The sequence below is a fragment of the Colius striatus genome, chromosome 13 (assembly GCF_028858725.1).
Source record: "Colius striatus isolate bColStr4 chromosome 13, bColStr4.1.hap1, whole genome shotgun sequence".
NCBI lineage: Eukaryota > Metazoa > Chordata > Aves > Coliiformes > Coliidae > Colius > Colius striatus.
The window spans coordinates 15,099,322-15,114,693 of NC_084771.1; the positions used below are offsets into that span (position 1 = coordinate 15,099,322).

At 48.9% G+C, this 15,372-nt stretch overlaps 1 protein-coding gene across 2 annotated transcripts in view; it reads left to right on the forward strand.

The window, feature by feature from the left end:
- The window catches only part of PCDH19 (protocadherin 19), a 56,890-nt gene that overhangs the window by 18,795 nt on the left and 22,723 nt on the right, over window positions 1-15,372 (forward strand). Inside the window, exons 3-4 of one of the 2 annotated variants that reach the window (XM_062006852.1) lie at window positions 8,451-8,509; window positions 11,366-11,538. In XM_062006852.1, the coding sequence (XP_061862836.1) occupies window positions 8,451-8,509; window positions 11,366-11,538 (232 nt within the window). The remainder of the gene's footprint in view (window positions 1-8,450; window positions 8,510-11,365; window positions 11,539-15,372) is intronic. The other variant, XM_062006853.1, reaches the window with a different exon arrangement.

Here is a 15,372-nt window from a genome sequence, read left to right on the forward strand (position 1 = left end):
AGTGTTTGCCTCAGCTTTATTATGTGCCGTTGCTGGGGAATTTTAGCTGAAGCCAGGTGGGAGCTGCTGGCATGGAGGTTTGTCTCACAGAGGTGGGTGTGGGGGCACACAGCAGATGGGGTGAGGCCTCTGGGGAAGCTGTAGGCTGAAAATGCCTGTGGGGTGTGTAGGTGATTGAGGAAATGCTTGCTGCTCGCCCTAAAGTCAGAAGAAAAGGGGCTTGCACTGAGACAGAGGTCAGTGCTGAGGTCTCTGTGTGCCCATCCTACCTGTTCCAGCTGCTCCCAGACAGCTGCCTGCCACAGCACCAGTCTTGGTACCCCTGTCTGAATTTCCATCAACTGAGCCACAAACTGATGAACTCCCCTGTTTGTGCTGCAAGCCCCTTACCCAGAGCCCTTTGGTGCCTTGGGGCTGTTCCTGCCTCCTCTGGGATGCAGAAGAGAGCAAAGTACCCCTGTGGTGTCCAGGTGCCAACTGAGCCTTGATGCCTATTTCAGTGCCTAGTCCCCTTTCAGCATGCCCCCTGCCCACCCTGGGGGCTTGTGCAGCTCAGGGGTGCAGCCAGCGGGACGGCTGCCTGGGCATCCGTCAGTTGGATGTGCCAGGCTGCCAGCAGCAACATCTCACGCCTTTGCTGTTTGTAACTCAGCTGCAATGATTTTTGGGTTTTCTTTTTGATTTTTTTTTTATTCAGTGACAAATGTGTGATTTCTCCTGTTCCCTACAAATGCATCATGTCTGACCTGCTGCTCCAGAAGGTGAATGACAAGGAGTTTTATTTAGCCCTAGCAAGGGCAATATTTAAAAAAAAGCTTCCTCTGTTATATTTGTTTTCATTCCTAATGACAGGAGGCAGGGAAAGGACAGTTCTGAAAGGTTTTTTAACAAATCTGTAAGCCATGCCCCATTACCCTGGGGCTGCTGATTAGATCCAGATTGTTTCTCGCACTACTTAGGGAGGGATGTAGCCCACGCTGGAAGCGGCGTGCATGGATCCATTACACATCTGCAAGTCCCAGGCATAGGTGATGGGGAAAAAACCTTCTATTAGGTTTATTGGCTATTACATCCCCACAGGGATTTTTACTTGGTGAATTGAGACAGCTTATTCATGTAGAAGGCTGTGACCCAGGCAACTGATGTGCTCGGCCCTGTGCCCATTGGTGGACACACAGGAGAGAGACATTGCCCCCCGCCTCAAAATCCCTCCCCATCCCAGAGTGGGTATTGGGCAGCTGCTGGGACATCACCAGCCTCCTGGCTGCTCACAGCCTGGGGAAGGTGTCTGTATGCTCTCTTCTGGAAAGCATGCCTCACTTTTGGGTCAGTATTTTGCTTTTGGTGCCAAATGGGTGTCTGCCCTGGCAGTGCTGCTGGAGGGACGTCTGTGCCATGGCCATCAAAGAGCTTATAGGTGCTGTCTGAACATAAGGCAGACTTTTTATTATTTCATTTTTGCTTTTCATAACCATACTTTAGATTTCTGATATGTTGACAGATTCAAATGGGTGACACTATTTGTGGCTTTCAGGAGCGTAATTATGGCTTCATTGTGTTTTGCTGCTCTTGGGATCCAATCTGGGTTTCTAATCCCATACCCTTTTTCAAAATCACATCACAGCAGCTCCTTTCCTCCTGCCTCTGATTCATTTTCAGACAAAAAATGACAAAGCCTGTATTTATTTGGGGAGGGGACAAGAGTTCAGAGCGGATTAGTGAGCATGCTCGTGCCGTAATACAATCTCATTTCATACTTCTGCTCATTCTGATGAATGGGGTGATGCTTCAGGATGAACTCTCTCAGTGATTTCTCTGCAATGCTTTTTATTTCATCAAGAGAAAATGGAGGCTGGACTTGGTTCCTTCGATGTTTAATAACGTCCATCAAAACCAAATGCCCTTTATTTAGGCTGCGGTAGTAATTAGAGGGTCGGTGGTGTTAAGCAGCCATGGAGTCTGGCTCTGAAGAACATTCATTGTACCTCATTAAATTTGGAATTAGTGCTTAAAAGGTCAGAAATAAATATTCTGTTTATATTCCAGGGTTAGTAAATCTAAATGGATGCTGTGTTTGCACATCCTCGTCTCTGGCTGTTCCTGCTGAACTGAGCAAAGCACCGCTCCATTTGGTTTGGGCAGCAATCAGAGTGTCTGCAAAAAAGCCCAGCCCCAAAACCAACCCTGGTTTCATTGATCAAGGGCAGGAAAATGATCTGCTGTATTACATCTAATTATAAAACATCAATATCAGATGCTAAATGCACTTTTTCAGAGATGCTATGTTGCCAGTTTACATTTTGCAATCTCCTGTATTAAAGGCTTTAGCAGTGAGCTGGGCTGGAGAGAGATGGCTGCAAAGGGAGATGCTGGAGGTCAGATCCTCTTAACCTTTATTGAACTCCTCCAGGTGACTGGCTTTTAAAAGCTCCTTAATAAGAGCCCAATTGCTTCACGCTTTTCCTTCTGTCTTGCCTGGGGCTGTTGTCACAGCAGAGGTGCATCCCTCTGCCTCTTTCTCCCAGCCTGTGCTCCCGACTGGAGTTGCTGGTGGGGTTTGGATCCTTTCCAAAGGCCCTGACCCTTCAGGGGTCTGTGAGCTGCAGTACAGCCTTGATGTCTGAGGAGAGGGTGGTGGGCTGCTCAGGGTGACACAGGCATCACTTGCTCCACTGCGTCCATCAGCTTTGATGACTTTCAGCCCACAGTGGAAGCACCAGTAGCTGTTTGGGTAGAGTTTGCATGGGTGTGTAAGCCAAAGACTTGGCTTGATGCTACCCTCACATCTGAAACCCACCATGCTAGGAGGTGTTGATGCTGGAGCATGAGGAACTGGGAAATATAGATCTGTCTCCTGCTACATCTTCCCAGGCTGTGGCCACGGTGCTCAGGACCCTCACCCACAGTTGCAGATGCCGTCAGTGTCTGTGTGGAGCCAGTGGCAAGTGTGGGGCAGGGTCAGGCATCGTGGTGCTTGTCCAGGCTGGTCTTCAGCCACTCTTCCTGGCCTCTGCCCAATGCTCTGAGGCAACAGCATCCTCGTCAGGATAGTGCAGGAGTTAATTACGTGGCATCACACACAGTGGGGCAAAACCTCCCCTGACATCCCTTGTGACCCACTCCCGGCCTGGAGCTGGATCTGGTAAGTCTCCTGCCAGTGTGTGGAGAGAGCCCAGCTGTGTTGCCAGTGTGAGAGGATCAGGATGAGCCTGACTGTTCCTCTCGGGGATGTGGGACTAGATTTTGGTGTTTGGTGGGGTTTCCTATTGCGCCTGCTCCCAGCAGGGAGGAGTCTCAGATGCTTAGTTGTTTCCCATGGGGTAACTAAGCAGCTTGCTAAACGATAATGACTTTCCCTCATTGCTGATGCGTACTTCATTTGACCTGGTCCCTGCTTTGAAATTTTCCCTGTTTTCCAACTGCAGCTGGAGTGTTTTTATTTAATTTGCATGAATTCTGTATCACTCACAATGTAGTTCAAACCGTAAGAATTAAGTGCTGGCGAGATCTCCTAACAGGCAGCAACAGTTTTATTGAAGATACTGGAGCCTGTGGTTGAGTGGCCCATGGAGAACAGGACTGAGGATACAGGGGTGCCAGGAGAAGTGGTCTGACAAGCCCTGCCCTTCCCACTGGGGAAGCCCAGTGGATTTTTGGGAGCAATTTGCCATTGATGAGGCCTGCAGCGTGGAGGGAAGGTCAGGAGACCGGTGCTCCTGCTGAAGACATGCAGCTTGATGCAGAGGATGAGGAGCTGTTCCATGTTTTAGGAGGATTTTCTGAAACTCAAAAGGAGAGATGCACATTGCAGCCTTGGAGAAAGGTCCGCTTTGTTTTTTAATAATAAAGGGTGACATGCAAGCTTTATTAACAAGGCACAGAAGGGCAAAAAAGGGCTCAAGGGATAACCCTGAAAAAGTGGCGCTAAATGTGTCATTTTTATGAAGCTGATTTTGTGAAGGGTCTCTACATGCTTTGGCAGGAGGTTGCAGCAGGTTTACAATAATTTGTAGAAAGATAGAGATGTTTTCACCCTGAAGTGAGAAGAAGGGCAAGAAAACTCACGTTGAAATGCTTTAGAGCCATCTTCTGAGGCGGAGACTGGCAGAGGGATGGATACCTGTCACTTTGGGTCGGAAGAGATGGGTCAAGCTTTGAACAACCACGGACTTTGCTGGGGGGCTGATGTGTGGACTGAGGAGTCAAACCCTCCACCAAGAGCCTGAATCCAGTCACAGAGGGGAAAGCTGGATTTTCACCTTCACAGTATTTTGTTTGAAAAACCTCCCCATATGTGAAATAGCTGAAAGAGTGAGAAAAATCCAGATTCTGGGTGTCTGCCCTGCAGCGGGCAGGCTGGCAGGGACACGGCGGCACTGATCCAAGCCTGCTGGCATGTCTCAGGACATGTCCCCCCCACCCTGGGGCCCAACTCCAGCCAGCAGCAACTATTTCTCGATCAGTCCACAGGGGTGGTCGTGCCCCGAGTCGCTGCAGCCCACTGACCTTTCTGCTGGCACTTGCATTAATCCCCCTTAAACCGCCTTTGGATCCTCCAGGGTTTATTTCTGTTTCTCAGGCAGAGAGTGAGCAGTTGTTAGAGCAGCACCCTGTTGCTAACGGACCTTTTGCTAAAGGGGAAGTCACCCCCCCCGCCATCTCCAGGTCAAGAAGAGTTGTACTGACGTTTGTACATCCTTTTTTTTAGTGCTCCTCAACCGAAGGCAACCGCTGGGGGAAAAAAGCCAAAGTTTGAAATTTCCTTACTGATTGCTCGATTCTGAGTGTGCCTGGTGTTATATTTATATTTGTGTTGCTAAGGCAGCAGTTAAAAGCATTTTTCAAATTAGGCACTGGTAAGCTGCGTTCCGAGCCAGGGCTTTCTGTCTCTCTGATGGCATCGACACCAGCACGCCTGCATCTGGAAAGCAAACCCTGCGCCCAGCAGCGTTCCTCTGCTCCGAGAGGAATGCAGGCAGAAAGCACAGACCTGATGTTAGGTGTTCTCCAGTGCTTCTTCGTGTCTTGAATGTATTGTTTATTCATAGCAGAGAGGCTGAGGGTCTGATACCGACAAGTGTGAGCATCCTTTATTCATGTTATGACGAGCAGGAGATAAAAACTGGCAGTGCTGTTTGGGAGGTCCTTGCTGTACTGGGCTCTGGACATGGAAGGGAGAGGCTGGGCTCGAGGCTGGGCTCTCCTTTGATTTCTACAGGAGTGATGCTGATCAGTGAGAAAGTAACCAGCTTGTTTGCTTCTGGCAAAATAATGAAGATGATGAGGGCTGGCCCCTGGATGATGCACTTTATGAAGAGCACCCTTTCATCGGCACCAGCCAGCCTCACCTTTTCGCTCTGTTTTGTTTTTTGGCTTTGTTCTTTGGGCCTCATTAAGAGAGGGAGAAGATCCTTTCCCAATTAAAATGTTGACATGTTGGAGATGTTCTTCTTCCCCATCGTTTATGGCTCTGTTTGTGAGTGATTGTGCTTTGCAGGATGAACTAGAATTAAATCAAGTGAACTGCAATTGAATAACACAAGCTGTAAGTCAGCTTTCTCCATGTTTTTCTGTTGGGATCCCCTGGCCTGCCTGGAGATAAATTAATGGGTAATTCCACAGCTGAGCAAAGGCCTCGTAAACTGCTGGGCTGCCTCATGCACTGGTGGGAGTGTGCTGGTGCGGGCAGGGCAGGCAGCTCTCATCGAGGGTGCAAACTCCCAGCCCAAGGAAGCAGATTTCCCATCCTTGTGACCTTCTAGCTCCTTGTTTTGTCCAAGATCTGGAAGTAATTAGTGTTAGTCGTGCTGCTTTTGGTGTCAAAGGGGATTGGAAGCCTGGGAACGGATGCTGTGACTGACTCCTGGGGAAGCTGCTCGCTTGTGTGTGGATTGAGGGCTGTGTTAGTGACATGGTGCAGAGCATCCCGAGCAGGGGACATGTGGACTGGAGAGTCCATGTGGGAAGGACATTACTCTAGTCCATCAAATGTAAATCACAGGGAATTTGATCATCAGTGAGTGATTTCAGTTGAGCCAGGATTTGGTCTTTTATTTTGATCAGAGATCAATAGCAAAGCTACCAGTGATGTTGGTCAGAGGGGGATTTAGAACAAGGTCTGTATCTGGGCTGCAGCAGGAGATGTGATGGCAGCATGTGTGGCGTTTCCTCAGCCTGTAGTGGGGTTTCAGTGGGACTGATTGAGTGTTCCCTGTGGATGGTCCTGAGTATCCCTTGGCCCCTGATGCTTGGGCCATTTGGTGTAAACATCTTAAAGCTCTGAGATGTACATGCATATATTGGAATTTGCTCTCAGGGTCCTCCCACCCACCTGTTCCTCTCCTTGTTTTCCCAGCGCTGAGATGTGCCACGTAAGAATAAAGCTGTTGGAGGCAGTGGTGGGTACAGGGGTATCAAGCTGCTGCTGGGGCTGGGCTTGGGGGATTGGAGGGGGCTTCCCCCTGAGCAAGGATTGCTCTGAAACCAGCTCCTATCCCTCCTGCCCTCCATCGCTTGGCTGCCCTCAGAGCCCGTTTTTGGAGCTGGGATCTCCGGCAGAGCTGCTGTGGGGTGGCATCCCTCCCCTAGGCATGGCAGCAACAGGATGGTGATGGACATGACACAGGATCAGGCATTTTCTGCGGTGTTTGAAGCCTTGGGTAGTGCATAGTGCTCCCGAGCTCTAACCATCAAAGTTGTCCTGCAGGACTGAGGATGCAGGAACTGCAGGGACCAGTAGTTTGTGCAGTAAATCTCCTGCGTGACTCTCCAGCAGTAATTACTATGTGAAAGTAATAACCGAGCTGTGCTGAGTGCTAGGCCAACTCCCCCGGCTCGCAGCTCCTTACATGTTTCTCTCTGGGAGGCTCCTGTTTAGTAAATTAGATATTGTGCTGTATTTCAGAAAAGGTCACACTTAACCAATGCTGCCTTTGCTTTATTATCTTGGCAGAGCAGTGTAACCTCTGCTGGGTACGATTGGATTTCACATTCGGCTCTGCTGCAACGGCCTTGCTCCCTTCATCCTGCCGTTGTGATTACGTTAGCAGCAGACTCTGCTTTCCTTTATTTATTGAGACATTAAAGATGCATGCATTTATTTTTACCATGTTCATAATTGCCATAAAAACAGGCCATAGTATCCCAGAGCGGCTCTTTGGGAAGGAGAGCGGCCGGGGCGGGGAGGAGCCGTGGCAGAGAGGAGGCGGGATGGGGCTCTGGGGCAGGTGGCTGTCTCTGCTTCTGTCCTGGGAGGACACTGCTGTTAGCCCAGAGGAAGGGGGACACTGCAGAGTCTGTTCCTTGTGCTGCCCAAGGGGTCTGGCAGGGGCAATGCTGGTGGGAACCCAGGTGGGATCCCTGCAGATCTGAGGGGACTTTGGGTGGGTGAATGGATGGCTGGCAGATGGGGAGGCCTGACTCATACAAAGAGACCTGCATCCTCATGAGTCCCTGAAGCCCAGGAAGGATCCTGGCCAGGCCATGCAGGTCCCACCATGACTCACCGTGCATCACTCACCACATCCTAGCATGCAACTGCCACTGCACCCCACTGCACAGCTCCCACCGTGTCCTGCTGTGCATATCCCACCTTGTCCCACCACATAGAATCATAGAATCATTTCAGCTGGAAGAGACCTTTGAGATCATTGAGTCCAGCCTTAGTCCTAGTCCTGTCAACCACTAGATCATTTCCCACCCCATGGCTCCTACCATGGGCTCCTGAGTGGTGACACCCTGCTCTTCCCTACGTCTGGTTGCTTATTTTGGTTCCTTATTTTTGTGGGCTCCCTGAATCTAGGGATCTGAGTTTAAAATGGTGTTTCAAGTGTAGAGTTAGTGGGCTTTGCTTGCAAATGAGAAATCTATTGACCTCTCTGCCTTGCTTTCACTCCTCTCCAACTTTTAAGCATGTTGCCAATTGTTTGCTTTTTTATTAATAACGGAGCCCACTGTCTTTGCAAATGAAATGATGTAAAACAAAGAAAAGTGCCCACATTAAATTCTCCAGCAGGGGATTACCTTGCTGGCATTTACATATCTATGCAATAAATATTTTAACATGTTAATTATACACTAATAAGAAAAATACCTTTTGAACTTTCAGTCAAATTGACACACAGAGAACTGAGTCCATCAGGGAATTAAAAGCAATTAGTTTTGTAACAGAGCATAGTCACATTGTTTCTTCTCTGCAAATTGTTCTGTGGTCACCAGCCAGCCTTTTCTTTTTTTTCCTTTTTGTGAAAGCTGGTGGAAAGACTGACAGGGATGGGAGTTTTCTGTGCCTGGCTCCATCCTGCTCGCTGGGGTCTGTCCTGTTTCAGGATGCTCCTTCCTTCCCATGGGATTTGCTGTTGGCTTTCATCCTGACCCTGCAAACCCAGCTCTTCCCAGACATGGGGAAATCACACTTGTAAACATCTCCCTTTTCTTTTTCTTCCTTCCAGACTGAAAACTACTCCTTCGATTCCAACTACGTGAACAGCAGAGCTCATTTAATAAAGAGGTATGTAGACTCACTGGAGAGCGCTTAACTTTGCCTGGCCAAATCCTGATTATTTAATGGTCTTCCTTACTGTGTTGTATACTACTTGCTTTTTCTAATATGCAAAACATTCCAAGAGTAACCATTTAGTCTTAAAACCAGTATTTACTTCCTACTGAGTCCTCTCGCTCTTGGTTTGCAGTAAAGGCAAGTCTTGTTTTCTTCTCCTTGGCTCCCTTGCACTGAGAAGCTGCAGTGAATCGGGTGGAGTCCTGTCACCCAGATAGCTTTCACATTTGTGGAGTTTATTCTATTTGAGGGAGCAGGACTACAATAATATATTTGAATGGTGAGAAGGAAAGGGAAGACAAAATAATCTTGTTTGGGGGCAGATAATTGGGTTGGGTACATTCTCAGTGTTTTGGTTTGAATGCTGAAGCAAAACAGCACTTTTTTCTTCCATGGGTAAAAAGGAAATCATCAGTTCAGTTGCAAACTGGCAATTACCCTTGGGGGAATTTAACTGTTTGGATAAAGCCCTGGTATCCTTAGAGCTTAGCAGTGGTGAAGAAATGTCTCGGGGAGGTTAACAGTGGAGTTATCTGGCTGAACCCCTCTGGATTGTGTTAAACTCGAGGCGAGCAGCCCTGTGGGGCGGGCGGCCCAGCTCGCCTCTGCTCCCTGGCTGGGGCCCAGGCAGGCACTGACACAGCAAGATCAATACTCATCAGGAGCTGCCGTGTAGGGCTGCAGGGCCATCTCCCCATGCAGCGTGCGGGTGCAGGAGGTGGCCACCAGCTCTTTGCCCACCTCCTCTTTTCTCCCCAGGGCCTGGCCAAGGGATGCAGTGAGCATGCAAAGGCTGTGCCCATGCCCATGCCCGGCAGGCTTGTGCCCAGGGGCTCTGCAGAAGCCATCGTTGTAGCATGGGTGTAACAGAGAGCAGGAGCCGGCCTTGAGCTGCTGAGATCGGATCTGAGCAGTAAAAAAATCCAATTATCTGCCTGGCTGAGATCCCATTTGTTTACATCTTAAAAATACAGGGAGTAAGGGAGCTGTGAGGGCATTGTTTAAGCAGCTTGGGTTCAGCTAGCGAAGGGCAGGTATATTTGCCTGCGTGGCTCATGATGTTTAACGATGCTGATGTGATTGCAAGAGGGATGGCTTGCCCGTGCCATGCTGCTGCTTGCCAGAGTCTGCAGGCACATTGAAAAAAGCCCCAAATCTATTAATCTTTCCTCCTTCACACCTAAGATAAAGGCAAGCAACGCTCCCTCCTGCCACAGCAGGGCTTACTCCGAAGCTGTATTATTTGGGAAACGCTGCTGCTGCCGATTCCCTGAGACCTGCCCATCCTTTAGAGAAGTGTCAGCCGCGGAAACATGTCGTGTGGCTGCTGCATTACGGTCTGGTTCACTGCGGGGAAGATAAATGCGTTGTAACACGAGTTGCCTGCGCATTATGAGCAGCAGCTCTGTGTAGGACAGCGTTTCCCCTTGCTTTCTACCTTTGTCTTGCATCTTAAGTACAAGGGGTGCTGGGAACACTGTGCAGACATCTAAGAACAAAAAATATTTTCTGTAACACACTGTGGCATCATTTTCATCCTTTGCCTTTATGAAGATGTTGTAGCTCTCCTATCTTTGGTGAGCGAATCTTCTCAAATCCAGCACTTTAATTAATCTATTTGTACTTTTCCCGTGTTGTCTGTCTGCTTCTCTCACTCGTCTACGCACACACAAATGAATTGTAGATTTGTAGTGCTTTCTTACTTTAAAATTCTTTGATGTCCCCTGGAATCAAAGTCAGTGGCTTCAACAGGGACATCTTCATTTAAAAGGTAATGTTTGAAGGTTTACCAATTTATATGTATTTCAGAGCTCCCCCCTCGTGAGCTTTTGGAAAGCATCAGATGGTAGGTGGTCTGCTTGGTTTCCGTGGAGACGCAAAAGGGCTTTTCAAAGTAATGAAAATCTCCATCTCTTTGGGTCTTTGAAGCACAGGGCCCTTCTTCCACTGACATTTCACACCAAATCAGCCAGCAGAAAGTTTGGAGCCCTGGGTGCAGGTAGTTTTTCCCTGGTGGGTGCAGATTTCCCATGCCAAGGCTGGCTGTGGAAGGAGGTGCAGGGTGGTTAGCCCCAGGGACACTCTGATGGCTGTGCAACCCAGGGCAAGCCCATCTCGAGATGTCCTTGCTGCTCACCACAGTGAGTGGCATGGGCATCACCCCTGACAGGGCAGTATGAAGCACCAGAAGGATCCCCAGTGCAATCAGAAACAAAGCTCTTTCATCCCTCCAGCCTCAGAAGCTCTTGAGAAGAGCTTGCTGTCTAGAGGGATCCGCTTGCAGGGGATGTCAGGGAGCTCCACCGCAGATCAGATCTCCTTAAAGTTGTGTGAACTTGGACCCAGAATCATCAGGTCATTTCTAAAAATAGGAATGGCATCATCACCATGAAAAGAAATTCTTTTTTCTAGGAAAGAGACTTTTGTTTTCAAACTTGAAGCAATTATGATTTGTCCTATAGCCGAAAAAGTTAGGGTTTAGATCCTGTGTAACTTCAATATTAGGTATTAGGTCATACAGTTCAAGGGAGCCTCCTTATAGAACTGGCTCATTTAATGTATCTTTTTTAGATTTCCTACTTCACTCTCAGCCTCCATGATACCACCAGCAGCCTGACCATGGGCAGAAGCAACCTGTGAGGCACATGCTGTGTTTTGGAGTGCTGTGATGCTGAGCAGGGGTTGCTCCCCAGGATCCCCTCCCAGCTCTCTGTGCTGGGGGAGCAGTCCCAGGCCTGTCCCTGGGCACTGTGGGGTGGCAGGGGCCACCTCATCCCACCTAGTCAGTCACAGCTGTGTCTCTCCCAGCAGCTCCACGTTCAAGGACTTGGAAGGGAACAGTCTGAAGGACAGCGGCCACGAGGAGAGTGACCAGACGGACAGTGAGCACGACGTGCAGCGGGGGCTCTACTGCGACACGGCTGTCAATGACGTGCTGAACACCAGCGTCCCCTCCATGGGCTCCCAGGGCCCCGAGCAAGGTGAGCCACCGCCGTGCGCCTTGGGGGGCTGTGCACCATCCCCCCAGCCCTCACATGCCCCATTGAGAGGCAGTGCCGCCTCGGTGGGTGTACAATGAGGATGCTCAGTGCTTGCCGGGAGTGAGGCTGTACATCATCAGAGTGCTGAGTAGGTGGAAATTAATCTTCATGCCACGCCTGTCAGGTAAGCAAGCAGGTGGGATTATCCTCTGTTTCACAGGCAGAAAACCCAAGGCCCTGTGCATCCGCCTGACAGTGGGCGAGCAGCAGAGTTGGGACAAGGGCTGGAATTCCCATCCTTGTGCCCGGGGCTGGTCCCTGCCTGTGCTCCTCTCTGAGGCCCTTCCCTGCACGCTTTGCTCACCGGCCCCAGAGCTCATGCTCAGCCACCGGCCAGGCAACTTGTCCAAAAGGTCAGTGGAGTGTGTAGGCAATTAGCCAGGCATCCCACGAGGGATTAGCTCAGGCCAGTGGGTGAGGATTTGTAGCTTTTCTTCCGAACAGACGGTGGGATTTCTACTCCTACGCATCCCTATGTGCAAGGATGAAGTCCTGCTCCGAAACCAGACCAGTGTTAGGTAGAGGAAAGAAGTCAGAGGAGTTCAGCTGAGCCCAAGCCTTCATTTGTACTTGGGCATGAATGTCGCTTTTAATGTCTGAGGGAGGCAAACATCCTAGGCAAACATCCTGTCTTTTTCAATTAAGAAGCCTGAATGCAGTTTGGTGCTCGGGCGCAGGGGAGCCTCGGGGCGCTTGGCTATATCTTGAGATAAGCTGTAGCTGAGGCTCAACTGGAAGCCCCACTGCTAAAAGACTTAAGGATATGAAAACAAAATGCTGTGATTATGAACTGGTCTTCATCTGTTTAATTCAATTCATGGTAAACATCATTAAAAGCCTTTGTTTTGCTGTCATAAAAGAGTCAAACGGGGGAGAGAGAGTTCTTGCCATCTGCGCCACCGAATGGGTTTTTTTTCTTCTGGAGGGAAGCTGATCGCTGTATTAATTCTCGATAGAGTCTGTTAAATGGACGTAGTTAACCCTGTAAGACTCTGCGAGGAGGGGAACGCAGAGGTCACCTACCCATTCCACACTGCCAGCCACACTAATTGGAGAGGGATGGCATCTGCAGAGATAATGTATTTCCAGACAACCCTACTGTGGCCAAAGATGAAAAAAATTAAACATTTATATAACTGTACAGTGGCAGTTTAATTCTCTGCGGACCGGCACCGTGTCAGAGAATGCAGGCTGATAGCTATCATTTATTATTCTTCTATTACAAAGGAATGCTTTTTCATTTCGATCAGGAGAGGGTTTCCTAAGATGCGTTTGGAGTAAGGGATGACTGTAGGAGCAGAAATGTTCATAATTGATTCCCATCCCGTTGAATTGTCTGAGCAACATCTGTTAATTTTTTGTCACATTTCTTCTGCAAAAACCCCTCCGATCTCAATGGACTGCAGATAGGGTTTTACAGAGATTACACTGCTGATAAGTCTTCGTGCTGGCTCTGTTGTGCACCAGATAACAATGCAAATAAGTTAAAGAGAATGAGTTGGAGACAGACCTCATCAGAGGAATCAGATGGAAACAAATATGGCCCAATCCATTCTAACATGAACTCCTCATTGCATATAAAATATCCTCCTCCAAAATCAGGAGTATTTCCTGAAGGCAACTTCCAAAGACAACCTGTGTGTCTGGCTCCTGGTCTCGCCATGGCCTGGGGGTTGGCGCTCTTGGCTCTGGTTTATTTCAGGCATTGCCATCCAGCTGGACCTGCAGGCAGGAGAGAGTGTGGGGCAGCTCTCCTGTCCCGCGGGACACGGGCTGTCTCGTGAGGAGGCACGGCAGGAACTTGCCTGGGAGGGTATCGAGGTGTCTGTGGAGCAATGAGAGGAGCAGCGCAGGCAGGGAGGTTAGCAGTTACTGTCACAGAAGCTGAAACAAAAAGGTTAAAGAGAAGATTTTCTGAGCTGATTTGTTGAGCAGGGACTGCAGAAAACAATCAGGAAAATCAAGACGCTGAGATGATAGCGATAACAGCAGTTCCCGCACGATTAAAGCACTGGGTTTGGCATGGTAATTTTTACCCAGTTTTGGGTCAGAGTGGCAGAGCGGGGAGAAAACACAAGGTCACTGCCAAGGACATGCAGGACCAGTGGACTCAGCACCACCTTCAGCACTCTGTCTGTGGCTGCAGAGCAGCCTGGCAGCTCATGTGCCTGTGCTTTGCCTTTGCTTACCATTCCTGACCACCTGCATCTCCTCTAATCTCGGAGAGAAATGTTGGGAGAGTCATCAGAGTTTGCCCATTGGTGCTAACGATCTCCATGTTCTTAAACCAGTGCATGAGCTGGTAATGGTGGTGAATACATGGCCATGGGAGCCCCAAGGACCTGTTGCAGGTGCTCAGGTGACCTCTGGGCCCTCTACTCTTTCACCACCTTGGTGCCATTCTTGAGTGGGAGTGAGACCAGCTGCCAGTCCTGCTGGCAGGGGCTCTTTCTCTTTGGAAATGACCTAGATTTCCAGGAAAATGACAAATCAGTGTGGAGGGTGTCAAGCTTTAGTGGGCAGCAGCAGGTCATCAGAAATACCACCTGGAGCTCAGCCACATTGCTTCTTTTGTGAGTAGGACTTCTGCCCAGTCCCTCTTTACCTCAGGATCTGAATTATTGATTATAAATTCATCAGTTGAAATGATTGCTTTAATTGCTCTAATATGTACCCAATTTGGAGTTCATTATCTCCCAGAATTGTTTTCCTTCCCTTGCTAATTGATACCAAATGGGATGCTGAGGAAGGGGATGCTCCACCTTTCGTGATTGCCTGGCTGCTGTTTGTTTGTTTATTTGTGGAGGTGTTAAGCTCTGCTAGAAGTTGATATGCACTCCTTTTCTAACAGTGTCCTCATCTGAACTTCCAAACGGATTCATGTGAGCAAAGGAGAGTCTGAAGTGTCTGTTGGATCTCGGTGACATTTTGGGTTGGTGGTCGAAGTCTGTTGGAAGGTGGGAGTGTATCCCGGGGGTTCTCCTTTGTGTCTTGCAATATGAGGTGAATTTTCTCCAGGTCCTGGAGTAACCTTGACTCAAAGTCGGGCAGTGGAGGAAAGAGCAAGAGGGTGATGCATGTGGTGTTGGTGCCAGGCCGGAGATCCATCCCCGGCATCGCCTCTGTGGGCCAGTAGGGGCAGATGCAGGCGATCGCAGGAGCTTTGCCATCGGGTTTGAAGCTCCCAACACCTGTTCCTCCCACCAAAGTGGGCAAATCTCAGTGTGAAATGTTTTCCAACACTGCAGAGCGTGGCGGTGCTTTTCCCGGGGAATGGCAGCGCAGACCAGATGTTTCACAGGGTAATTGAAAATTCCATTTCATCAGAAAGCATTCGCTGTCAAAAAGTTTTATCCTTACTTCAACAAAGAGGTTGATTAGATCCCTCAGGACTTGAATTAGCATCTTTGAGGCTAGATACTCTGTTTTGTGATTCAGGTAGTTATTCCTCTCTTGGTTTTGCTCATACTGGGACTTTTTTAAAAAAAAAATCCCTTTGTCCTCCTCCAAACGTAGTGTTTGTGCAGGTTTGGCTTGTTTTCTTTGTGTGCATGTATACAGGCATCTAGATCTGCTGCAATATTTTCTCTTACCTTTTTCGCTTTGCCTTGAGCCAAAGGCACACTTGTACTCTGTAAGGCACAGGAGCTCTTGCCAGTGAAAATCAGAAAGGAACTATCTCAAATATGCATTTTTAATGTTAGAAGCAGCAGATTTCAAACTTAATTCCTAGTGCTGGCTGGTATTTTTGCCATCAGTTGTAGAAGGAAAATC